Below are 25,593 nucleotides of genomic sequence, written 5' to 3'. Positions count from 1 at the left end.
GGATCACACCCCGCAGTGACTCTCCTCCAGTATGTGGATGACCTGCTAGTTGCAAGCCCAAACTTGCAGCTTTGCGAGGAAGCCACCAGGTCACTGCTAAACACTCTGGGGAAAAAAGGATATAAAGTCTCTAGAGAGAAAGCCCAAATATGTCAGCCTCAAGTCACATTTTTGGGATATAAGCTCTCAAAAGGAGTCAGAGCCCTGAGTGCAGATTGCATACAGGCAATCCAAGGTCTAACCCCACCTAAGTCACCCAAGGAGTTGCGGGCATTCCTAGGGCTAACTGGGTTCTGTTGACTATGGATACCAGATTATGGTGGGAAGGCTAGACCGCTGTATGACTCCCTGACTAAGGAGAGTCTCACTAAATGGAAATGGAATAAAGAAATGCAGCATGCCTTTGATCTGCTGAAGGCAGCATTAATCCAGCCCCCTGCCTTGGCCATCCCAAATAGTAAAAAGCCATATCGACTGTATGTTCATGAGAATCGAGGGGTTGCATCAGGGGTGCTGACACAGCCATCGGGCCCGACCTGGAGACCCCTGGGATATTACTCAAAGGTTCTAGATCCAGTTGCACTCGGGTGGCCAGCCTGTCTTCGGGCTGTGGCAGCCACAGCAGTAGTTGTTGAAGAAGCCCAGAAGATAGTCATGGGTGCGGATATGGAAATACTCACTCCTCATGGAGTTCCCCAGATCCTAGGGACTGAGAGAGGGAAATTTCTTAACCCCTCCAGACAATCACGGTATGAGATAGTTTTGCTCTCTAATCCAAGACTTACTTTCAAACATACTACAGCCTTAAACCCTGCAACCTTGCTGCCGGAGTCAGGGAAACCGACGCATGACTGCCTTGAGGTCCTGAATCAAACCACCTGGTTTGGTGCGACCTGATCTTGCTGAGGACCCAATTGAGGACCCAGATGTTGAATACTTCGTAGACGGCTCCAGCTCTGTCATCGACGGAAAAAGACGAACAGGATGTGCAGTGGTAACCTTAAATAAGGTAGTATAGAGGGAGTCATTGCCGAGCTCATGGTCGGCACAGGCCGCGGAACTCACTGCGCTCACCCGAGCATTACAGCTGGGGACAGACCAGCGGGTTAATATATATACTGACTCTCGCTATGCTTTTTCTACAGTCCATGCGCACGGACTATTGTGGAAAGAAAGGGGTTTCATTACGGCCTCTGGGAATAAGATTGCTAATGGCCCCCAGATTATCAAGCTACTAGAGGCACTCCACCAGCCTAAAGAGGTAGCAGTCATTCATGTGCAGGCCCATGGAAAGACTGCTGAGAAAAAGCATAAGCTTGAAAATGCAAAGGCTGATGCGGCAACAAAGAAAGTCGCATTTATTGGGAGAGAAGCGGAGAAGGTATCCAAGCAGGCCATGTCCCATGCCATATGGCCATACGTCCAGGATTTAGTCCCACAGTATTCCCCTGAAGAAGATAAATTTGCACAGAAAGCTTGTGCAGAAAAAAACTCCCAGGGGTAGTAGATAGTACCAAGAGGGAAAGTCATAATACCCAGGCCATTGCTTCGGGAGGTGCTGCAACAGCTCCATGCAAGAACCTATATGGGAGGCTTGGCCATGGGTGATCTAGTGATCCGCCAAGCAGTAGCCCCAGGGCTATATGTAGAAGCTCAGCGCATTGCTACCAAGTGCATCACATGCCAGAAAGTAAACCCCCGAAGGAAACCCCCTGTGCCAATGGAAAGTAGACCCTGGGCAGCGTATCCTGGACAGGCATGGCAGATTGATTTTGCCGAGCTCCCACGGTCCGGACATCACGGGTTTTTACTTGTCATGGTAGACCAGCTCTCTGGTTGGGTCGAGGCCTGGCCCACCAGGACTGCCACTGCGGCTACAGTAGTGAAGTATTTATTGCAGGAGATCATTCCCCGGTATTCCCTGCCTGAGTCCATTGAGTCGGACCAAGGACAACACTTCGTGGGAAAAGTGGTTCAAGAAGTCGCACAAACTCTCAAGGTTACTTGGAAACTACACACACCATGGAGACCACAGAGTTCAGGACAAGTGGAACGCATAAATAGGACTTTAAAGACTCTGCTCACCAAAATCTGTATTGAGACACGCCTTAAGTGGCCTCAAGCATTGCCGCTAGCTCTTACTTGCATTCGAAACACTCCCCGACGGGGCCTCAAATTGACCCCATATGAAATTATGTTTGGCAAGCCCCTTCGAGTCTTACCCCCTGGGATGCGAGAAAATGTAACTTTTGAGTTAGGTAATAGTGAGCTTCATATGTATGTTATTGCTTTGCAGTCTGTCTTATCTTCTCTTCACAGGTATGCAGCCTCCTTTCAGCGTCTGCCTTTAGACGTACCGGTACATGACTTCTCCCCGGGAGACTGGGTCTTAGTGCAGCGGTGGAAAAAGGAACCCTTGACTGAGAGGTGGAGTGGCCCTTTCCAGGTACTTCTAACAACCCACACCGCTGTAAAGATTGCTGGCCATGATCGTTAGATACACCATACCCGTGTGAAACGACATCCACGAGCGTCGGAGGACAGCAACTCCCAAGATGAGCTCACTCCAGAAGCTGAGTCGTCTTCGGAACAAGAAGCCAGCAATGTGAAGCTGTGAACCTACTGGTGATCTCCAAGTGCGCCTGAGACGGCTTAATCAGAGCTCAGAAAATTAGACAGGAAAGTAAAAGAGAAACATTTAGGCTGTGTTTGATCTCATAAAAGGGAAAATATGGTGGGAATCTTAATGTGCCTTGTTGTTATCTGCATAATGAAAGAAGCAGAATTGAGCAGCCTTAGCCGCTGGCCCACACCCTCGCTTTCCCAAATTGCTCCCCCAGGGACAAATTTGTATGTTAATATGATGAAAAGAATTGCAGGTACTTTTAATCTTACCAACTGCTGAGCCTGTGGGGGGCTCCGAGAGGCCGGAGAACAGTGGCCTTGGAGGGCTTTTCCTTTGGCCCCAAAATGGTTGGTCAGTGACAAGGCAGATGTTAAGAGTACTGGTCAAGAATGGGATGAGAACCGCAGCTGGGATCTTTCCCAAGTGGCATTAGGAGAGTACTGTATTAGCAGTAATGGTACAGGGAGGAGTTTAGGACATAGTCAGTGTACATAGACATTGAAATGGGCCCGAATATGCAGCAAGTATGCTGATCAATGGAATTCTGCTGCTGTTAGGCTCCCAATCTCCACGCAGATGCAAAAGGTCAAAAGGACAAGAATATTACCTTTCGATCCTGACCCTACCAGATGTCAGGCATATGAAAAGGCCCGAAGTGAACGATTTACCTACATCTATAATTGGCAATGAGCATACCCGAATGGCACGGTGGCAAGGTTTAATACATATTGGAGTGCCTTAAATGACACAAATGAAATAACCGAGTGCAAGTATAGAAATAAAGATGGCGTATGGAAATGTCAGTTTAAACTGAGTAACTATTACACTGGCCCTTTAGGGCATAGGGGCAACAAATACTATCCCCTTCTTTTCCACAGCCGTGACCCCCTAGCCTTGGGAGGGGAAAACAGGGCCCTAAAAGGACATTATTGAATTTGTGGAAGGCGAGCCTATACGGTACTACCACGAGGGTGGACAGGAACCTGCTATATTGGAGTAATTGTACCATCTTTCTTTTTGCTACCATCTGAGGTCGGAAATAAGCTGGGAGTCTCTTTGTATGATGATTGGAAAAGGGCCAAGAGAGGTATTGATGTAAGTTTGACACCGGGTGGCTACCAAAAGTGGAAGGAGGATGAGTGGCCTCCTCAAAGGATCATTGAGTATTATGGACCAGCTACATGGGCTAATGATAAGAGTTGGGGATACCGGACACCAATATATATGCTAAATAGAATCATCCGGTTGCAGGCAGTCTTGGAAGTAATTACTAACCAGACCGCCACTGCTCTCGAGTTGCTGGCCCGACAGAGTTCTCAGATGAGAGAAGCCATATACCAAAATCGAATGGCTTTAGACTATTTACTCGCAGAGGATGGCGGAGTCTGTGGAAAGTTCAACCTTTCTCATTGTTGTCTCCAAATAGATGATAATGAGAAAGTAGTCTTAGAGATTGCCAAAGAGATCAAGAAAATAGCCCATGTACCAATACAAACGTGGGAAACCACATGGAATAAAGACTGGTGGTTTAAATTATTTGGAGGACCCTGGTGGAAAAAAGTAGGATTTGTGCTTTTGTGTGCTCTGACTGGTTTGATTTTTATCCCTTGCCTTATTCCTTGTCTCACTAGATTGATAACCACCACAGTAGAAGGAATGCAGGTCGCAGCAGTCCCTTTGAAAGCACAGACTGCAGCAAAAGTCATGATCCTCAGAAAAATTCCTCGTAATTATCTTGATTTGCCTAAATGAAGTAAAGAGCAGAAAGCATCTTGAGGGGGGATATTGTTAGAAATATTATTGAAAATGCATTATGAATAGTGTTGTTAGAACAGCACAGCTGCCAGCTCTCCCTGGTGGGAGGAGGAGGTTGGAGGAGAAGCTACTAAGGGCTCTTTGTATTAAGGTATCACTCTCTCTTTGTTTTGCAAATTTACTATCTCTTTGTTACAGTAAAGCATATACTCCTTAGCGTTCTCATGCAGATAAGAGTCAATTGCAATTTTTAATGGTCCTGTCCTTGGGGCAGAGAAGGTTTGAACTTTTGGTAACCTAAAGTACTTTCTGAGCAGGCGTAATTAGCTAATGCATATAAGCCTATCCGCCCCGCATACTTAAGTAGTTAATTATAATGCACATGCGACGGATGACGTGACGTCATTTCATATATGTTTGTATGAACCGGAAATGAGATGTAAGAGTTCCTGCTTCTGCACACGTGCTCAGGAGAGAGAAGATAAAAGCCAGCTGAGAGTTGTCCTCAGCAGTTGGAGTGATCCTTTGTTTCCACTCCAGCCCTATTTGCAAATATACCTTTTGTGTTGCTAATAGAGTGTGTCTGAGACTCAGAGTTCTTCGCCTCCCGAGAAACGAACCGCAGCCATTTCTGCAACAGTCTCATTGGAAGGCAGGCCTGGGAGCAGCTGGCATCTTGTGATAGTTTGATTGTGACTGTGATGGCAGTTCCTGTTCATGTGACAGGGAAAAAATTCCACATCTTGGAGCACAGGCCTAGCTGCGGGTTGGGTTAGCTCAGCTCCGTCTCCCAGAGTTGGGATCAGTGTCTGTTTTTATGTTTGCAAGCTGCTGTGAGTCCCTCTGGGTTGGGGTCTCTGCTTCTTCTGCTGCAGCTCTCTGTGGGCCACAGCTTCCTCTCAGCTTTGCGGTCTCTCCTTTCCAGTTCCCCTTCCTGGGGACGGACTCTGAGTCACTGCAAGTCAGCCCCAGACTCCATTCCTTGTGTGCACTCCACTGGCAGGATGCCGGAGTTCATTTCTGTGTGCGACTTCATCTCTCAGGCCCTTGAAGATCTGAGCTCCCCAACCACCTCCTCCTTCACCAGCTACATGAGCAAGTGCAGGGCAACTGTCTGCAGTCTGGAAGAGGTGAGGGGAACGGTGTTCTGCATCGGAGTGCAGGGTGCGGGGCAGGAAAGGATTTTACAAGTTGGAGGGTAGATGGGTTGGGGTAAGAGAGAAGGGGGAGAGGGTAGAGTGCCTATTCCCTGCAGTTCTTTCAGTGCAGGAGGAAAGGTGGGAGGAGTTAGATTCATGCTGTACTTGCTTGAGCACATTGCAGCACTGACTTCCAGCCATGTCAGCTCCCCACCCTGTAGCTCTCAACTTCCTCTTCTGCGCTCCTTCTGCATCTGCCTCCTACTTCCCTGTCAAGTTTCTTCATTGTGAGGCTTAATCTGGCTACGTTGATCCTATAAGGTGGATGGAGGGAAGAGGGCTGACGTATGTCCTGGAGTACACTTCTTTGTTATCTTCAAGGAAACATAGAGCTAAGGATAGAAATGGAATGATTAAATAAAATGTGGACTTTATAGTGGTGTGGTAGTTAATAAGGTGATACTATCTTATCTATTAGGAAGTTATTTCACTTTTCTAAGAGCTTGTCTTCACTACATACTTGATAAGGTCTGAATCAGTTTTTGCTCCTTTAATCCTATCCGCATGCAAACTGTCACTTCTGTCTTGTCATGCTTTTAACTCAAGTTGCTTGGTCTATCTGAGCATAAAAACCAAATTTCCAGTTAGCACAGTTCATCTGCTGCTTGTACAACCACTTTGTGCTACTTAAGATACTTTGCATTGTGGCTGCTCTCACTTGAACCAGACTAGGGCTCAGCAATCCCTGGTACATGTGCCAGAGTGTGGCATGTGAAGCCATTTTCCTTGGCACTCTGCATCCGGCCTGGGCTCTGGGTAGGCCCCTGCCGCTGGCCACAGAGGCCAGATTGCTCCTAACAAGTAGCAAAGAGGCTGCAAGGAGCTGCACCAGGGTCCACGAACCTCCTCCTGGCTTGTTGCCAGGAGGAGGTGCATGCATGCTTCTGAGCGAAAGGCCAGGGCTGTGCTGCCACAACAAAGATTGGACCCCTTGCAGCTCCCTTGCCATTGACCCTTGGCATGCCAACATCTTACAAATAGAGGTTACTGGGATTTTGTCACTCTGCCCAAAAATGTTGCTGATCCTGAGCTAGACTAACTCTGGTAGAGTTAACTCCTGCACTTGACACATCCAGAAATGTTCTAAAATAGATTTGCTCAATCAGATGGTCTTGAAATTTGATGTGGCTCATGGGGAACTTGGGTAAGATTTGCTGTCTATATTTGAGGTCACTGGAGCTAGAGTTTGATTTCAACTAGCACATTAACTGGGGAATGACTGTGTGAGCTGCAGACATTCTAGAGGACTTACCTGAATAGACTGGAGAGATGGTCTAGAGTCGACCAGATGATATTCAACCAGCACTAATATGAAGCCCTGCACATGGGATGAAATAACTGCATGGACAAAATAATTCTGTGAATGGAATAAATTGCATTCACCTTTACTCCTGGTTTGGTGGCGTATAACAGATGCCAACCATGACATTCCTCCTCCTGCTCTCCCTTCTGACCTTTACCCAGAGGCTTTCAACAGGCCTACTTTCTACTTTGTACTGCACCTCAGAACAAATTAGAGCAACATTTCATCCTTTTTTTTCCCCTGCCTCTCCTTTCTGAAGAAGTTGCACCCATACATGACCATACTCCAGTCATGTGAACAATCTCACCATGTCTCTTTTTTTTCTACCTTCATTTTCCACTATACACCCAGGCAAACTGCTGCAAGTAATCCTTGTAGTAGTCAGCACAACTAGAGCTAAAACAGTGAAAGACAGGTGGAGAACATGCTGAGAACAAGAGAATGTCGTTCTATGGGTTGGCAGACAAGGTCTGCCTGTGTCCTTGCTTGCCTATGTTCTTAGATCAAGACGGTTACAGCCTAAACCCCTGTTCTATGGGTTGGGCATCTTCCCCCAAAATCTCATGTTTACTTAGTTGTTTCTTATGTCTGCTTCTTATAACAGTAGACATTCCTGACCCATCTTTACAGTACATTCCAAATGACCATTACTGTAGTGGGCAGAATTAAGCTGGCAGGACAGGGCTGATGTACACCTTGACATTTCCTGTTTTCAGTGGCTTGTGTATTTGTTGTTGGGGATGGTCCAGGGCAGCACTGGCCAACACTGACTTGTATTAATGGCACTTGGAATAAATAGCTACAAGAACCTACAAAATAAAGCACTTAGCACCATGAAAAAGACCTTTTGCCTTAAATCGACAGAATACTTTGTGAACTTCATGGTCTGAGGCGCATGGGCTTGAAACTTGATATGCACACGTTGTGAGCTAAATTTGGGAGCATTTTTAAGGAGCTCCCAATATGCAGACCTCTATAAAATATCAAGGTTTTTATTTCATTTTCCAAAGGGCTCCAAAATACACACACGTACACAGGTAATTTTCAAAGCAGTGGTACCTTGTTAAGGTTTTGGACAGACTCTAATAGAAATTTAGCATTGCTTTGTCAAGAAGCTACCAAGATAAAGCCCCTCTCCCAAACCCAAATTATTATACAGCAAATTCACAACAGAGTGACTATAAAGTGGATGGTCTAGAAAGCATGGACAGAGGCTTACCACTCTGAACATAGTTTTGTCAGTACAAGGCTTAAATATCTCCAGTTATTTGGCCTATGGATTCCCAAAACATAGTCCCACCCCCAAAGTGACCAGGTTTCTTGAGTACTCCAGAATCAGGCGTCATGTTCTGTATCTGGGGTGGTGGTGGGGGGGCAAGAATGGAGATGCTTAGTACATGCTATTATCATACAGGATTAAGCCTGGGGGAAGCTTGTAGTCAGGAACCTTTATGAAGAGCTCACAAAGAGTGAGTGGTCAAGTACAAGACCATCCTGCTGTCTGTGTTGAGGAAGACTGGGGATGGATCTTCCACCTCCATTTCTAGCAGTTCAGAGCAGTTCCTTGGCTGACAATAGTTTTATGCATGTTGAGAAGGACCTTAATGAGTCAGCAGGAGCTTACCCATTTGTCCCCACCCCCTCGATATCTGGCATTGCCTCAAGAAACTGCCTGAATTGCCCATGTGCCCTGAGTACTGACTGGATCAGGTAGTGAGGGGCTCCCATTGATCTGTTAGTACATAACCCTATAGCGGCCCTTTCTCCCACAGCTATGCCCTAGTTATGCCCCTATCAGTATTCCCCAGCTTCTCAACAAACAATGGCAATTAACACACAAAACTGAACTCATTGGGGTGTGGTTACTGGTACTTAAAGTTGCCATCTGTTCCTTGAGTCCATTCAGACTGTGACAGTTAATTGCCAAAACTCAGATAAAAATGGCAGACTTCCTAGAAAGTTAAGGTGATATTTCCATTCAGCACTGCCTGACTCCTGACCTGAATTCTGACCCCGTGGAAATTATGTTAGAAACAGGAGATGTAAGAGTACTGCTCCTTAGTCTAAAGCTGCCATAGCCTCCCCACCCAGAACCCAAAAGAATATGCCTATTTTTAAAGGTTAGTAGCCCCCAGGCATGCTGAAGAGATCTCCATGCTGCTAAGCATCCCTTGAGCAGGATCTGCAATCATAGTTCTGTGCTTAGTCCTCATGGCCAGGCACAAACCTTGACAGTGGACCTGTACAGTGGTCGCTGTTGGCTTTTTATTCTCACATTGATCACCTGGCCCTTTGCCAGTAGTATCAGAACTTCCTGAATAACATCAGGCATGGTGCAATTTTCCTGTTACTTAACACTTAACTGTCACTCCCTTGACTTCTAGTCAAGGCAAAGCCAGAACGTCAAATACTGAGTTGCTACAGCAGGAAGTTGTGGCTAGAGAGAACACCGTTTACTGCTGTCTGTTTAGAATGTCACCAGAGATCTAGCAGAGATCTCTGCTTAGGATTTGGGTCGTAGTGGATAAAGAACACAACATGAGCTCGCAGTGCATTGCTGTGGCAAAACACATTGAAGCAATGCTAATTTTTATTAATAATATCTTTAATACATTATTTTTAGTAATTAATGATAAAAAGAGTGAGAATATTAAACATTATCACTCTGTATCTCTATTCCTATAAACCATATACATCTTGCATAAAGTATTAGTTCAGACAAGTGGGAATAGGGAGATTACTTTATTCTGTGTGCCGTGTTGGTGACAGCCCTGTGAGAATACTCCCTCCAGTATGGGTTCCACAGTTTTACAAGAATTGTGAAGATTGGAGAGGGTGCAAGAGAGCTGCATGTGGTTTGAGAACTAGAAAAATGCCTAGAAGGGAAAGTGTCATCATCTTACTATTTAGGAGAACCCGTCCTGGCATAGGCTGGTATTCCTGTGATTTGGTCTGATGATGGCCTGTCCACCTTCCTGGGTATCCACATCCCCCTAACCAACATAATGCCTTTCTTTTCTTCTAGACTCTTTGGTCTCTTCCAAATCAGTGATTTGCAGGACTTTTCTTTGGTGTCCCTCAGCAAGACTCAAAAAAAACCAGACAAAGAACAGTTTCTGCTTACTCTGGGTTTGAGCTTTTTTTCATTTATCTGAGGTTCTCCAGTCTTCTACAGAGCACCAGCCCTGGTATTTCAATTTTCCACAGAAGCTAACTCCCCTCTTGTAGGTCTCCTTCTGCCTTAACCACAAAGAGAATTTTCTGAGTCTCCTTTTTCTATACATCAGGAGCTGCCTTCCTTTTACCTCTTCCCTGGTCCTACCACACCCTCTAGATATGACAAGGTGGGGCTAATACAGCTCTCAGACTCTACTTAACTTTCTTAATTGGTTGAGAGGTGCCTTGGCTCATAAAACTTAGAAGAGCTCTGGGTTCTAAAGGTCTTTTTATTAAAGCAGAGAAAGAGAACTGGAGGCTGTCAGACAAATTCAAACTAAAAATGGCATGCAGTTTTTTGACACGGAGTGTGATTAACTATTGAAACAAACTCCTAAGAGAATGGGGGAAATCCTGTTTCTTGCTGTCTTCAAATGGAGACTGAGTGCCTTTCTGGAAGATACATTTCCACCAAACATACGTTATTGGGCTCAGTTTGGGGAGCAATTTTAATGTCCTATGTTATGCAGGAGGTCAGTGGGTGTTCTAACCTTCTGCCTGAAACTCTGTTAATCTGAAAACACCAGCACATTAGAATCTGCTAATGGAGAAATAAGAAATAGGACCTGGATGGACTGGGGCCATGTGCCTCTTCTAGACTTGATCATAGGAAAGAAGGCCTGGAAGGGACTTCACAGTTACCTAGTTCAGCCTCCTGCTTAAGGCAGGGTCATCCCTCACTATGCCATTCCAGCCTAACCTGCTACTGAAAATTTCCAAGGATGGAGATTCCACAATTTCTTGAGAGAACCTGTTCCAAACCTTGACCATCCTCATAGTCAAAAAGTCCTTCCTGTTCTCCGACCTAAATTTCCCCTGCTGCAGCTTGAGGCCATTGCTTCTACTCCTGTCCCCTACAGTCCAAGAGAAAGGCCTAAGTTCATCCTCTGTGTAATCACCCTTCATGTATCTGAAGACTTTTATCAAACCACCCTCAGGCTTCTCTTTTCCAGACTAAATAACCCTAATTTTTTTCAGCCTTCCCTCATAAGACTTGTTTCCCAGGTCCCTAATCATTTTTGTTACTCTGCACTAAACTCTTTCTAGACACTAACTGCCCACATCCTTCTTGAAGTGTGGGGCCCAAAACTGGATACAGCGCTCCAGTTGAGACTTTACTAGTGCTGAATAGAGTGGAAAAATCACTTCCCTTGATTTTCAGGTGATACCCCTGTTAATAAAACTCGGTATACTCTTGGCCTCTTTTGTAACCAGAGCATACTGTTGACTCATAGGTCCTTATTTCACCCCAAGTGCAGCACTTTGCACTTGCCCTTGCTGAATCTTATCTGAATTGCCAGTCTATATACTGTATTTACTTGAATCTAAGGCAATCTTGAATTTAAGATGACCCTGCCAATAATTAGATTCTATACATGGACAATCATAAATTTGTTACAATTTGCCATGTATAGAATCTGTTTAATAGAAGATGATTGTAAATTTACTGCCCCTGCCCCCCTGCAGTGGCAGGCAAAGCAGTGACAGGGGAGGGGGGCAAGGGGCCAGTTCCCCACCCCTTGCTCCACTACCCCTTGCCCCCACTTGTTGCCTGCTCCTCTGTGCCTATGCCTGTCCCTTGCTGCCTGCCCATTGCTCCTCATTCCTGTGCCTACCCCACACCCTCTACCCACCTCCATGCTTGTGCTTGACCCTTGCTGCCTATTCCCTCTTGTGGGGGAAAGGAGACAGGCACTCTCTGCCCCACTTTACCTTCTGCTTCTCCAGGGCAGTCAGCCCTGACACAACCATCACCCAGCTCCACCATGGAAAAGTGGCAACTCCTAGCTAGACAGGATTGGGCCTGGAGGGATGGAAACTGGAGCAAAAGGTAAGGGAGGGTGTGGGTGTGTGTGTGTGTGGGGGGGAGGGGTGCAGGGGTAAAGAGGCACAAGCACTGGAGCAAGGGGTGTGGGAATAGGCTGCAGGCTTCCCTGCACTTTCCCCTAGTTATGTGCCCACTTCCCTGCCAAATGATCCATCCTGGCCTCAGCTTTGGCTTTGGTCCTGCTTGCACTGGCCTGGTATTCAAATCCAATCCAAGACTCTCCCCTTCCCACCACCCCCATGCTGATTGTGGGGCGGAAACTGTCTTGGATTCCAGTAAACATGGTAGGTCATTCTGGATCTTAGCCCTATTCCCTGGAGTATCTGCACCTGGACCCAATTTGGTGTCATCCACAAATTTGCTAAGTGTGCACTTGATCCCATCATCCAAATCATTACTGAAGATATTAAACAATAGCAGATGCAAGACAGAGCCCTGGAGAACCTCACTGAATCTCTGTACTGGACAGCTGAAACAGTGATGGCTGCAAATTTTTGGTAATTTCACTAACTGCTTTACAGATGTCATTTTGGGGTCTGTCATTATAATGGAGTCTGTTTAGGATCCAGATCTCTTTGGAGGTGAGAACTGACCCTACTCACTTGCAGCCAGGAGTCAACTTTCATTCCAAGGATTTGGGGATACTAGGAAAGTGTCACTCATTTGATTTCCCTGTTTTCAGTTCTTTATTTCAGGTTCAAGGCAGATTGGGAAATCAGGGGGCTGAATTGATTCAGCATTTCTTTATCAATCTACTGTGCTAAAAGTTCACTGCCAGCTGGCAGGGGAAATGGGACCTTAGCAAGCAGTACTCCAACTCTGGGAGCCTGTATGTATAGCTTCCTTTCACAGGGACCCTACTGTATCTAGGATGGGATTTTGCAACCAGGAAGTGATGAGGAAATGTAATTCTATGAAGTGGTTTGCTGAAAAGAAATAAATAGAAAAAGGGCTTTTCCTGAGGCATTCATATCTGCAGAGCCCCTACCGGCAACAGCACCAGCACCAGCAGGTGGCAGGCACTTGAGATGCTTGTGCTTTTTGATCTTCATCTGGAAAGAAAGGATTGTTATGATGATAGATTAAAAGTTTTATGGTTAGGATGAACGTATGTCACAGTTTGACTTGAACAGTCCTGGAATTCATAGGCCGTCCCAGCCGGTTGGTGAAAATTGAGCGGAAGTCCTAGATTGGCTGGGGCAGGGGAGAGTGGTGCTGTGAGCGGGTTGCTCACAAGTGAGAGTGTGTGTGTGAGCTGCTCACGGATATGTGGGGGTGTGTGTGGCATCCCAGGGCAGGGGCAGGGTGGCTCAGACCCCCTGCCCTGAGGGAAGCAGGGGTCCCTCCTGCACATCTGGCTGCTGATGGGGTCCTGTGTTTGGGGGTGCAGCTTCAGACTCCACTCTGGCCAGATGGCTGCAGCTGCAGCCGCTGCTGTGCCAGGTGCTTGCATGCACTATTCATGCAGGTGGATGCAGGGGACAGGGGAGCTGTGTTCTTGGTCATGCTGGCTCTGAAGGTCCTGTGCATCTGGGTCTGCACAGAGCTCAGTGCCTCCTTGAGTGCCAGTCTGTGTTTCCTACCAAGCACTGCAGCCAGGAGCCAAGGGGGTAAAAGGGTACATGCCCTGGCTCAGGGAGGAATTGCAGGGGCATGGGGTGCAGCTTGGCAGGGACATGGAGTAGCATGGTGCACCAGGCAGGTGGGCACGCAGGTCCTACTGCTACCCATCTGCCTGGTGTACCATGCTGCTCTGCCTCTGCCTGCAGCAGTGCCTCTGACTTAGGAGAGCAGGGTTTCAGAAGAGGGGTCAGTATCTCAGATTTCCCATAGTCCCATATGGTCACTCTATTTATGGTGTACTACTACTGACTCATGAATGAATCAAGGATGTCAGTGATGAAGAACCTAATAGTTCCTATCCATTACTGTGGACACAACTGTGTGTTATTTTCTACAGCAGGGGTGTCAAACTTGGCCTGCAGGCTGGATCTGGCTTGTGGAGCTACTCCACACAGCCCAGTGGACTACTGGTGGGTTAGGGAATTTGGGGGTGTGACTAGTAATGAGTATTGCTGACCACAGAATTCAGGGCCCGAGAGCCCCCATTGATATGGCCGTATGTGGCAGATGGGCAAGGAGGGGCTGCACTGACACAAGCCTGCTTGCTTTATGGTTGCTTGCCTTCACAATGTCCACCACTGCCACTGCTATTACTGTTATAGCTGTTGCCACCACTGTCACTGCTGCTGTTGCCTCCACTGTTCTCATAGCCACCATTCTCTCTGCCACCACCTCAGCTGCCATTGCTGCTGCTACTACTACAGCCACTGTTGCCACTGCTGTAGTAGTAGCAACTGCCACTGATGCTACTGCAGTTTTCCCTATAGATCTGGCCTGTGAGGAGCCCTGCTGTCTGGATCTGCCCAAGATGGGTTGAGTTTGATGCCCCTGCCCTACAGAAATTTTTCTGTTTCTTTGTCAAGTCTAATTTTAATTATGCCAAGGAAGGAGAAGGGGTCCATCAGTCAGTCTCTTAGGGACCTAGTTCCCCTGCTCCATGTCTATTACTTTTAGACACACAAATATGTTTATACCAGTGTAACTTGCGTCAGTTTGTACACTGATAGAAGTTCCATCTGGACCCAGAGAGGACAGACATGCACTTGTCATGTTAGGTAACTATTACAGCACCTTATCAGTAGATAGTAGAGCAAATAACTACCAAGAGGATAAGCTGTAGACAGACAACACCTACTCTGGTGTACCCTGCCTCTGCTTTTCCTTCTTCCCCCTCCTCTGCAAAGGTGTGCTGTGATAAGGGGAGGAGTGAGGATCACACTGACCTGCCATGCATGGAGAGAAGAGAGGGAACAGGTCTCTTGCTTCTCAGGGAGGGAGGAGGAAGTGAAATTGTGCTGAGTTGAAGAGCTCTTTCTGCTGCCTCTCCCTCTTTGACTGTTTTAAGCTATCTCTGGCTCATGGAGGGAGGGAGGGAGCACTGCTCTGACTTTGGGCAACATTCCACCATTGCTGTCATGGTCCCAGGCATTGGCATTTGTAAAAAAAAACCTTTTGATTATTTATTTATTAGATGTATATACTGCCCTTCCCCAAAAGGCTCAGGGTGGCTTATAATCAAAGAGAAACAGAAATAGAGAAACATACAATAAATAAAATATTAAAATAAGAACAGAAAAACTTCTCACTGCGCCAAAGGAAAAAAAAAGACAAACCAAACCAAAATGAAAAGCAATCCACTCCAGCCCACTTACTCCTCCCCTGCCTCTAACTAAGGAAAGTGGCCTCCTTACCCCTGCTTAACACAACCTTGTCCCCCAACCCACATTCGTCACCCCCATAAAAGAAAACAACAAACCCCCCATTTCCTCCCATCTCTACCTACTTCTACTCCCCACTTCACATACAGGTGAGTCCTTTCTACCCCGTTAGCTGGATTTAGTTTGGAATAGTTTGGGTCTATTAGCTAGTTTGGCATGATATATAAAAGGGACCTGACATAGGAATTGTTTGCCCCCACATTACTTCAGTGTTCAAGCACCTCATAATATTTGGGATCAGACAGTCTCTCCTATAGTGATAGGCATAAGGGGAACTCAACCCATTCAGTTTATTGAAGGGAAGGTTGGGGTGCTTAATTAAGGTTAGGGGAAGGCTAAGGGTGCAAACTAGCTTTGTTACAGAGTAATTTGGTCAGCTCCTGGAATTCTTAACCACTGTATTGTCCATACGTTAACACAGGGGTGGGTAAAACATGGCCCGTGGGCCAGATCCGGCCCACCAGGCAATTACATCTGGCCTGCAGGCGCTCACCAACTAATTGTACACCACCCAGCCCTCATGCCTTGCTCCTACCTTTGTGGGCAGAAGGGCCTGGCCCAGCTAGCCCACAGCTTTGGGGCAGGCTGCTGCTGTCAGTGCTGCAGCTGCAAGGGGACCTGCTCAGCCTCCCCAGCATCCCACTTGCTCTGGGCAGCAGGTAGGGAAGCAGCAGGGGCAGGGAGAAGGGGAGGGAGCTACAGCTGGGCAGGAGTGTAGAGTGTGGGGCTGGGGTTGGAGGTAGCATGGAGCCTGCACCCAGGGGGGCAGTGGGAATGTAGATCTCGGGTGGGCAGGGTGTGGGCATGAGGGAGAGTTGGGGGGTGGGTGTTGGGACCCTCCACACACTTCCCTTATGTATGCCACAGTCCCTGCTGGCAGCAGCAGCAGCAGCAGCAGGTGGTGGGCACTTGGGGTGCTTGTGCCCTGCAAGTCGCTGCCACCCGGTGTTGCATGGCTCCCGCCAGTTCTGCATGTGGTGCCAAGGACCGCAGCAAGGCTGGCACGCCTGTATCATGCATGGCTCCAGGGGAAACCCCGCACAATGGAGCAAGCTGCCTTCCCCACCCCCTGGTGTGCAAGTCCCAGGACTCCACCAGAAGTGGAGGGGAGCCCCGCCCCTTGCTTCCTAGCAGAGTCCTGGGACCTGCATGGCAGGGAGCAGTAAAGACAGCCGGCTCCATCGTGTAGGACTTCCCCTGGTGGTGCGGAGCTGTGCGTGCACTGCATGGAGCCATGTATGATAGAGGCAAGCCAACCTAGGTGTACTCCTCAGCATCATGTGCAGCACTGGCTTGAGCCACACACCACCAGGCAGCACTGCCTGCATGGGGCATGAGCACCCCAAGTGCCTGCCACCAGCTGGTGCTGCTGCTGTCAGTGGCAGGGGCTGTGCACCATGGGGAGAGTGTGTGGGGCCCCCCCAGACCTCCTAGCCTCCCCCACACTCCACAAAAGCCACAGATGCACACCCTTCCCCCACTACCTCCCCGCATATACACCCCCAACATACCCTACTGCCCCGCCACACACAGCCACACCTCATCACAAGCCCCCCATACCTCACCATACACACATCCCCACCCCCAACCACACAGCACACCCCCAAACATAATATACAAGAGTAAGACTTTATTTTTGAGTTATTATGCAATCACTTCTTTATACAGTACACAAACACAAATCATGACAAAACTATTCTTTGTAATAAAATTAAAATGTTATAATAGGTATTTGACTTTTAGCACATGATTTGTTTTTTTTCTGCTTCCAAGATGGCAACCCTCCCTTCCAAAAGGAGTACTTCTGGGGCAAGGGGAGGGACTTCTGGTGACAAAGGTCAGGGGTTAGGGACAGGACTTTGGGTCCCAAAATGATGACCAGGGGGTGGGGCTCCTGTCAAACTGCTATCTTTGAGGCCCTTGACAGCTCACCGAAACTCATTAAGTGGCCCTCCAATCAAAATAATTGCCCGGCCCTGCAATAACACCTGAAACTGGTTTTAAGCACTTGTTATGTGCTTCAAAGTGCAGGATTATATCTGATCCGTGCTACTGAGTTAGGGTTACACTAAAGTGGGGCCACCCTAGGCTACAACTTAGTGTAAACACCTCACCTGTCCCTCTTCCTTTTCCCCACACTGGCCTGGATCAGGGCTACTGTCTCCCCAGCACCCCACATCCCTGCTCACTGCCCCTCTCCTTCCCATCCTCTGTTTACTTGCAGCTATGGCACTCCATCCCCTGGAGAGCTGGCAGAGAAGGGTTAAATTGCTTGCCCTGCTGCTGCTGTTGCTGCTGTTGGCTAAGCACCCAAGTTAACCCTTGCCTACCTGCTTCCTGGGACAAACAACAATGCAGGAAGTCATGAGTAAGTAATGCCCTGGGGGCAGGGGAGGAGGCAGGGCAGAAGCCCGAGGTCAGCAGAGGCAGGAACCCCTGGAACAGGGGGAAGCCCTGAAGGTGGGGAGGTTCTTTGATTATTTGTAAATGTGTGACAAACAGAAATCTGAAGAGAAGATTCAATCTAGTAGAAAAAAAAATCATAGTAAAACCCAGTGGCTGGAAGTTAAAATAGACATTGAGACTAGAAATAAAACATGGATTTTTAACATTGAGAGTTATTAGCCATAGAAACACCTTCCAAAGACAATGATGAATTTTCCATCATTGGAAATATTAACCTCTGGACTGGATTTTTTAAAATGAAAGATATACTATAGTTTAAAGCAAGAATTAAGCTGTGGAAATTCAGGGTATTTTTACACATGTAAGTGCTGCAGTGCCAGGTTTGAAAAGAAACACTTACAGTTGTATAAGCAGCAAAATGTGCATCAGCGCTGAGAAAATGGCGGCAGTGCACTTCTGAACTAAAGCACATCAGAGGTGCTTTAGTTCAAAAGTGCGCTGCTGCCATTTTCTGCTCGCTCGTGCATTTTGCCACTTATGCAACTGCATGTGGTGCAGTGCAGTTTGCCTCAGCTCCTGTGTGAAGCAGACTCAATTAATTGAGCCTGCTCAGAAGTGGCTGATCTCCGGCATGTTGTGGGGCAGAAAACTATATGCATAAATGCCCTCAGTGGCCTGGTTAGGCCAAATGCTCACAGTGATCTGTCTCTTCTAACCTTGGAATTGCTGAATCTTCTAATGTATTTATCCTTACAGTCTTCCAATAGAGTGCTAATATCCCCATTTTGCAGATGGGGAACTGAAGCTAAGGGAGAATAAGGTCCATTCTGCCTACTAGATGTCTAAGGCTATGCAACCACTTGACCAAAAATAAGTGTCTCAACTCAGGAGAGCAATCTGTTTCCACCTGGGGATGTGTGTAGCTCTCCCCATCTTTCAGTCAGCAGCCTAGTAGCTCACCTCCAGAGCATGAAAGCACTGAACAGGGAGTTGCCTATAGGGAATGCTTAGTGTTGGGAATGCCCCTGCTTTCAGCAGGGGGTTGGACTAGATGGGGCGGGCAATTATTTTGGGCAGAGGGTTGTTTACCCAGTTTTGGCAGGCTGTCGAGGGCCCCATGGGTAGCCCTGCCCCTTGACAGTTGCCCTGCCTCCTGGTCACCATCTTGGGATCAATGTCCCAATGTCTTTGGTCCCAAGACATTGGGACATTGGTCCCATGTCCCAGGCCCAGCACCAGTGGGGCCCAAGCAGGGCACAGGCTGGCAGGGGTCTGTGGACCCGAGCTGGGCTGCACCATCAGGGAGAGGGGGGAGCTAGCCTGGCTCCACAGAATCCCTGCCGGCTGGGACCCCGCGCTCCTGCCACCCTGTTCTGGGTCCCACCAGCACTGGAGGAATATTCTGCACTGGTCCAAACCTGCAGGGAGTGAACCAGGAAAGTCAAGGCTGCAGCTAAACTCCAACTAGTTAGAAGTATCAAGGACAATAAAAAGTCTTTTTTTAGATATGTGGGGAGCCAGAGGAAAAGCAAGGGCAACATCAGACCCCTGCAAAACCAGATGGGACAACTGACAACTGATGCCCAGGAAAAAGCCAACTTGCTAAATGGGTACTTTGCATCGGTTTTTCAACAGTCCCATTACGGGACAGGAACGCTTGGGTGAGGATGATTCCTTACCCTCCATCCATACTGACCTTGTGAAGGAACACCTAGAGAGGCTGGACACCTTCAAGTCAGCCGGTCCTGACAGTTTACACGTCAGGGTACTCAAAGAGCTGGCAAGCATCATAGCTCAGCCCCTGGCACGGATCTTCAAGAACTCCTGGTGCTCTGGTGAACTCCTCAAAGACTGGAAGAAGGCCAACATGGTGCCTATCTTCATAAACGGGAGGAAAGTAGATCCGGCAAACCAGAGGCCCGTCAGCCTGACTGACCTCTACTTTGGGGAAGGTCTTAAAGAACATTATCAAAGAGGCCATTCTTAACAGACTGGCCAATGGCAGCATCCTGAGGGATAGCCAGCACGGGTTTGTTCCGGTTAGGTCTTGCTTGACCAATCTTATCTCCTTTTAGGACCAGGTGACCTATCGCCTGGACAAGAGAGAAGAGATTGATGTCATATATCTTGACTTTAAAAAAGCCTTTGACTTCTTGGCAAAACTGGCCAACTGTGGCCTCAGCTTCACCATGATCCACTGGCTGGGGATTGGCTCCGTGGTTGGACCCAGAGGGTGGTGGTTGACGGAAGTCAATCGTCATGGTGTCCTGTGACCAGTGGAGTCCCTCAAGGCTCTGTCCTTGGGCCAACGCTATTCAACATCTTCATTAATGATGTGGACATTGGTATCAGAAGTGGACTGGCCAAGTTCGTCGACAACACCAAACTTTGGGGTAAAGCATCCACACCTGAGGACAGGAGGGTGATCCAAGCTGGCCTTGACAGGCTCAGGAAGTGGGCGGATGAGAACATGATGGTGTTTAACACTGAAAAATACAAGTTTCTCCACCTTGGGAAGAATAACATGCAGCATGCTTATAGGCTCAGCAGTGCTACATTGCCTAGCACAATGGATGAAAGGACTTGGGGGTCATGATTGACAACAAGATGAACACGAACCTTTGGTGTGATGCTGCAGCCAGTAAAGCAAGCAAAAAGCTGGCTTTCACCCGTAGATGTTTCTCAAGCAAATCCCAGGACATCAGTGTCCTGTTGTACTCAGCCTTGGTGAGGCCGCAACTGGAGTACTGCATCCAGTTTGGGCTCCGCAATTCAGAAAGGATGTGGAGAAGCTCGAGAGAGTCCAGAGGAGAGCCATGCACATGATCAAAGGTCAGGAAAATAGACCTTATGATAAGAGACTGAGAGCTATGGGACTCTTCAGCCTGGAAAAGAGAAATGCTGAGGGGTGATCTGGTGGCAGCCTATAAGTTTATCAGGGGTGTTCACCAGGATCTGGGGGAATGTCTGTTCACCAGAGCGCCACAGGGGATGACAAGGTCAAATGGTCATAAACTCCTTCAGGACCATTTCAGGCTGGACATAAGGAAGAACTTTTTTACAGTCCAAGCCCCCAAGCTCTGGAATTGCCTGCCAGCGGAGGTGGTTCAAGCACCTACTTTGAACACCTTCAAGAGAAATTTGGATGTTTATCTTGCTGGGATCCTATGACCCCTTCTGACTTCCTGCCTCTGGGGCAGGGGGCTGGACTCGATGATCTTCTGATGTCCCTTCCAGCCCTAGTATCTATGAAATCTATGGCCCTGGGACATGGTGTGGACCTTGTGCTCCCACTGGCTCCCCACCCACTCACTCCTAATGCCCCCAGCCCCATGGTACAGGCAGGAGGCAGTGCACAGCCCCGACCCCCTGCTCACTGGCAGGGAAGAAGCTGGTGCTGAATGCGGGGAAAAGTGGACCCTTGCCCACCACGTGGCTGGTGCTCCCTGCTGCCCAGGCAGCCCCATGTGGTTTGCAAGTGGCTGCAGTGCAGGGCGCTGGCCACAAGGCGAGCAAGGGGCTGCTTTTCCCTGCGCTCAGCACCAGCTTGTAACCTGGCCCTGCAGCCAGCCTGGGCTCGGCACCGGCTCCAGGCTTGCCCATTGGGGCTGCATGTGGCGGCAGCAGCAGGAGCCCGCCTGTGTGCCGCACCAGGCAGTGTTGGGTGCTGTTGCCCACCTGAAGCTTGCGTGTTGGGCAGCACAGAGGCGGCGGTGGCAAACACTGCCCGGCATGGGAAGCTGGGGGGGCCACAGCTGCTGTTGCCACATGCAGCCCAGATAGGCAAGCCCAGAGCTGTCATGGAGCCCAGGCTGGTAGTGGGGCTGGGTTACAAGGTGGTGCTGAGCACGGGGGGGTGAAAAGTGGCCCCTCCCCTGCCACATGGCTGGCACGCCCTGCTGCAGCCACTCACACCCTGCGCAGGGCTGTTTGGAGGAGGCACAGGCAGCCCCAGGCAGACTGCAAGCAGGCTCTGGCCATGGGGCAGGCGAGGGGCTGCTTTTGGCCCCCACGCTCAGCTTTTCCCCGGGCCGCTTTTCCCCAGGCTCCTTCCCTGCGCGGAGTCCTACCCTGCCCTTCCCCCCACCCTTCTCCCTTACCTGTGGTTCTGCTGGGGGGCAGCCATGTGGTCCCAGGCCAGAAGTCCCTGCTGGGGCTTCCAGCTGTGGGGAGCAGGGCCAGGTGGGCCCTGCTGTTGTGGGAGTGCACCGGGACTTTCCCTGGGACTTTCCTGTCATTTATGACAGGAACCAAAGGCAGAGAAATATTAATTTTCTAAATTTTTTAGGGGCCCCATGGGCCGGATCTAGCCTGCGGGCCATATTTTGCCCAGCCCTGGGCTAGATGACCTCCTGAGATCCTTTTCAAATCTAATTTTCTTTGGCTCTATGATAACTCTTGTCTCCCAGAGGTTTGAATCAAGGTTGATCCAAGTCACCTGGAGGTAAGGTAGACCACCCACCTAAACATTGGGCTATTGTGTAAAAAGGGATGCATCTCCACCTTGTTCTCACTTTGTGTTTTTTAAAAAAGGGCTGGTGGCAGCTGTTAATGCCAGGAGGATGAGTCATAGCTATAAATCCTGAATGGAGGAAGGTACCTCACTGCAGCTGAACTGGAGAACAACATTCCTGGAGTGGGTAGAGCATCTATTGCTTCAGCTTACTGGTTTTTATGGATCCTACTCTGAGGCACCTAAATCTTACCAGGCATGATACAGGGGGCCTGAGCACCTTCCTCAGGGATGTTGATACCACAAGGCAGCACAGGGTGTCTAAGGGTTAAGTGCTGTAATGCTAGGCACTACAGTAAATAAGTCCTCCTGGTGTGTTAGCTCTGAGCTTGTTCAGGTGGCTTTTGAAAACCACAGCCCAGGGATTTTGTACAAAATTATCAAACAATGAATGGAAAGGAATTTGGTGGCAACCATGGCTAGCCTTTGGGAGTTTTTGTAGCATCTGTTTTAGCAGGTGCCTCCATCAAAGCAGGGAAACAGGTTAGCCAAAATGTGAGAGCTCAGTGGGTGCTAGCTGGCTTGGGGCATGTGTACATGATCTGTTATCTCCCACAGGGTGATGGAGACCAGCTGCAGTGTTTCCTGAGTTGCCTCTGGCATTTGGGGCTTGGTGGGTAGGTGCTCAGTGACCATCTCCTTTTTTTTATTTCTAGTCTTTGGACTCTGATCGAGCTGTCTTGCAGAAGATGAGGAAAGCAACCAAGGCAGAGCATGCCTCTGGACAAGGTCAAAGCAGAGTGGGCAATCTGGATCAGGGCTTGGGTGGTTTTAATAGAGGGCCAGCAAGGAAGCTCCATGCTGGGTATTCAGGGGATGGTTCTGATGAAGGGCCAACAAGGCAAGGAAGCATTTTGAAAACATGACCCTATGTTTATGCTCTGTTTTTGAGAGTGAGTCTTTAATCCCTTCCATTGCGGGGTCTATGGCAGGGTCCCCCCGGGCCTGTAGCTGTTTGTGCTGTTTGTTAAAGCTTGCTAGTGCAGCCATTGGCTGTTGTCACAGCTGTGCCAAACAACATCAATGCTAGCTTTAGTGCACCTTACTGCCCTTTGCAGAATCCTCAACATGAGATGCAATACATATGAAAACTCCTTACCCATGATTTGGGCATGTATGAGCAGCCACATCTTAGGCATCACCCAAGACAGCAATGCCACTAAATTCCACTTAGCAGGTAATTAAGGAGTAAATGCAGCTCTAGTGAATACAGTACTACTGTACCAGCTGCTACATCACTAGCCTTAACTGTGCCCACAGCTCAGCTCACTTACATGCTTCTATCCTTTGTTGTGCTGCGTAGCCTCTTCCATGTCACCCACCTATATCACTGATGTGAACTGAAATAGCCCCTGAAGCAAATACTGTGCTAGGGCCACAGGGCAAAGAGCTTGCTATCCACACACCTGTTACTGAGCTGACATACAGCAGTGCAAAAATAATGGCCCCCTCTGACAATGCGATATGGACAAATCCCTAGAATTGGAGCCCTCTTCCTCTGTTGCAGCCTAACAATGACTCATCACCCAACTCCAGCCTCTGGTCAGCCAACTGACCTCCTAATCCCTAGACCATTCTCTCTCTTGCTTATTTGCTCCAATCCCTCCAAGACTACTACTCCTCTCTTATCCATCCTGATTGTACTCAGTTTCATATGTAGGCTGCTGTCCAGGGTGGGATTTGAGGTGTGGACAACGCAGACAAGTGCAAGGTGCTACATCTAGGGAGAAGGAACCAGCATCACACCTATAAGCTAGGGAACACCCTTCTTGTCAACACAGTGGCAGAAAGGGATCTTGGAGTCATTGTTGACTCCAGGATGAGTATGAGCTGCCAATGCGAGGAAGCAGTCAGTAAGGCTAACCGCAACTTGTTGTGGATCTACAGATGCAGCACAAGCAGGTCCATGGAAGTGATCCTTCCCCTCTATGTGGCATTGGTCAGGCCACAGTTGGAGTACTGCATCCAGTTCCGGGCGCCGCACTTCAAGAGGAATGTGGCTAGCATTGGCATTGAGAGGGTCCAGAGGAGGGCCACTTGCATGGTCAAGGGGCAGCGGGGCAGGCCCTACAAAGGGCCCGGACCTATTCGGCCTCCGCAAGAGAAGGCTGAGAAGGGATCTGGTGCCTGTTTACAAACTCACCGGGGGGACCAGTGGGAATTGGGGGAGGCTCTGTTCCCCCTGGCACCACCCAGGGTTACTAGGAATAACGGCCACAAATTGTTAGAGAGCAGGTTCAGGCTGGACATCAGAAGACATTACTTTACAGTTAGGGCTGCCAGGCTCTGGAATGGGCTCCCAAGTGAGGTGGTGCTCTCCCCTACCTTGGGGGTCTTCAAGAGGAGGCTAGACAGATATTTGGCTGGGGTGATATGACCCCGGCACCTGTTCCTGCCCAGGGCAGGGGATCAGATCTGATGATCTGTTTAGGTCCCTTCTGACCCTAAGCACTATGATACTATGATACTCTGGTGGGCAACTTGTGGTAGTTTCCCACCCTGTTGCTTTACTGTGTGCTCACTGTGGCCCTGTATCTGTGTCCCCAGATCTCCTTAGTCACATGGATGCACATATTGCAAGCCAGGAGAGATTCTCCATGAATTACCAGAATGAAGGAGAGGAGCAGCTGGCTGGCACTTTCACCTGCTTCGCAGAATTCTCCCGGGAACTGCTGACCCCAATCAAGAGTTTGGTATAAAGCACTGTCCTATGAGTGTCTGAGTAGGGCCCAAGTACAACAAAGTGGTGAATTCTATGGCAGAAGTGGTAAATTTCATGGCATCTCAGAAATTCCATAATGCATGGTAGTGTAAGAGTGGTACTGTAGCTGTGATGGTTCAGAAATTATGCAACAGGTAAGAATTTTTTAGGATGATGTGTTTTTTTGGACCAACTATCAAAGATATCAAAAATAGTTGATCCAATAAAAGATACCACTGTAACATATCTTTGCCTCTTGCATGCTATGTGGTCACAGACTGGCCTTGACTGAGATGGGTGGAGCTGTTTATACTTTTACTAGATTCTGCTCTTATTTAGTACTTGATTATTATGAGTAAATCAGAGGAGTTAAAGTCAGCATCCTATCTCCCAAGAGTTTAAAAATCCAGAATCAGACTCTATCAAAATAATGAGATTTTTTAAACAAATATATAGGTTATTTTTCTGTGCCTTCTGGTTCAGAAGCATATTGTCTGTCCTTGGGCCGTTTTTTTCAAGCATTTCTTCACAATTAAGATAACTAGAAATTTCCTTTTTCTCTTAAACGAAAGCTGAAATTCTTGGCTTCATGCACTGGACTTTGAGGGAAAACCCTCAAATGTTGCAAGATTCACAATGCAATCCTGAGAGTTGACTTTACTGTGTATGGCTGTTTGTAAGATCAGTGTCTGAGACTAAGTTTTT

At 48.3% G+C, this 25,593-nt stretch overlaps 1 protein-coding gene across 1 annotated transcript in view; it reads left to right on the top strand.

The window, feature by feature from the left end:
- The first annotated feature begins 5,027 nt into the window (after positions 1 to 5,027).
- Positions 5,028 to 25,593, top strand: part of LOC149856499 (arf-GAP with SH3 domain, ANK repeat and PH domain-containing protein 1-like) — a 92,695-nt gene continuing 72,129 nt past the window's right edge. The window contains exons 1-3 of the mRNA XM_090064565.1: positions 5,028 to 5,511; positions 22,844 to 22,916; positions 24,735 to 24,880. Of these exons, the coding sequence (XP_089920691.1) occupies positions 5,386 to 5,511; positions 22,844 to 22,916; positions 24,735 to 24,880 (345 nt within the window). The 5' untranslated portion in view covers positions 5,028 to 5,385. The remainder of the gene's footprint in view (positions 5,512 to 22,843; positions 22,917 to 24,734; positions 24,881 to 25,593) is intronic.

The sequence above is a fragment of the Crocodylus siamensis genome, chromosome 10 (assembly GCF_052110815.1).
Source record: "Crocodylus siamensis isolate JL-2025a chromosome 10, ASM5211081v1, whole genome shotgun sequence".
Lineage (NCBI taxonomy): Eukaryota > Metazoa > Chordata > Crocodylia > Crocodylidae > Crocodylus > Crocodylus siamensis.
This window is presented reverse-complemented; position numbering and strand designations above follow the sequence as displayed.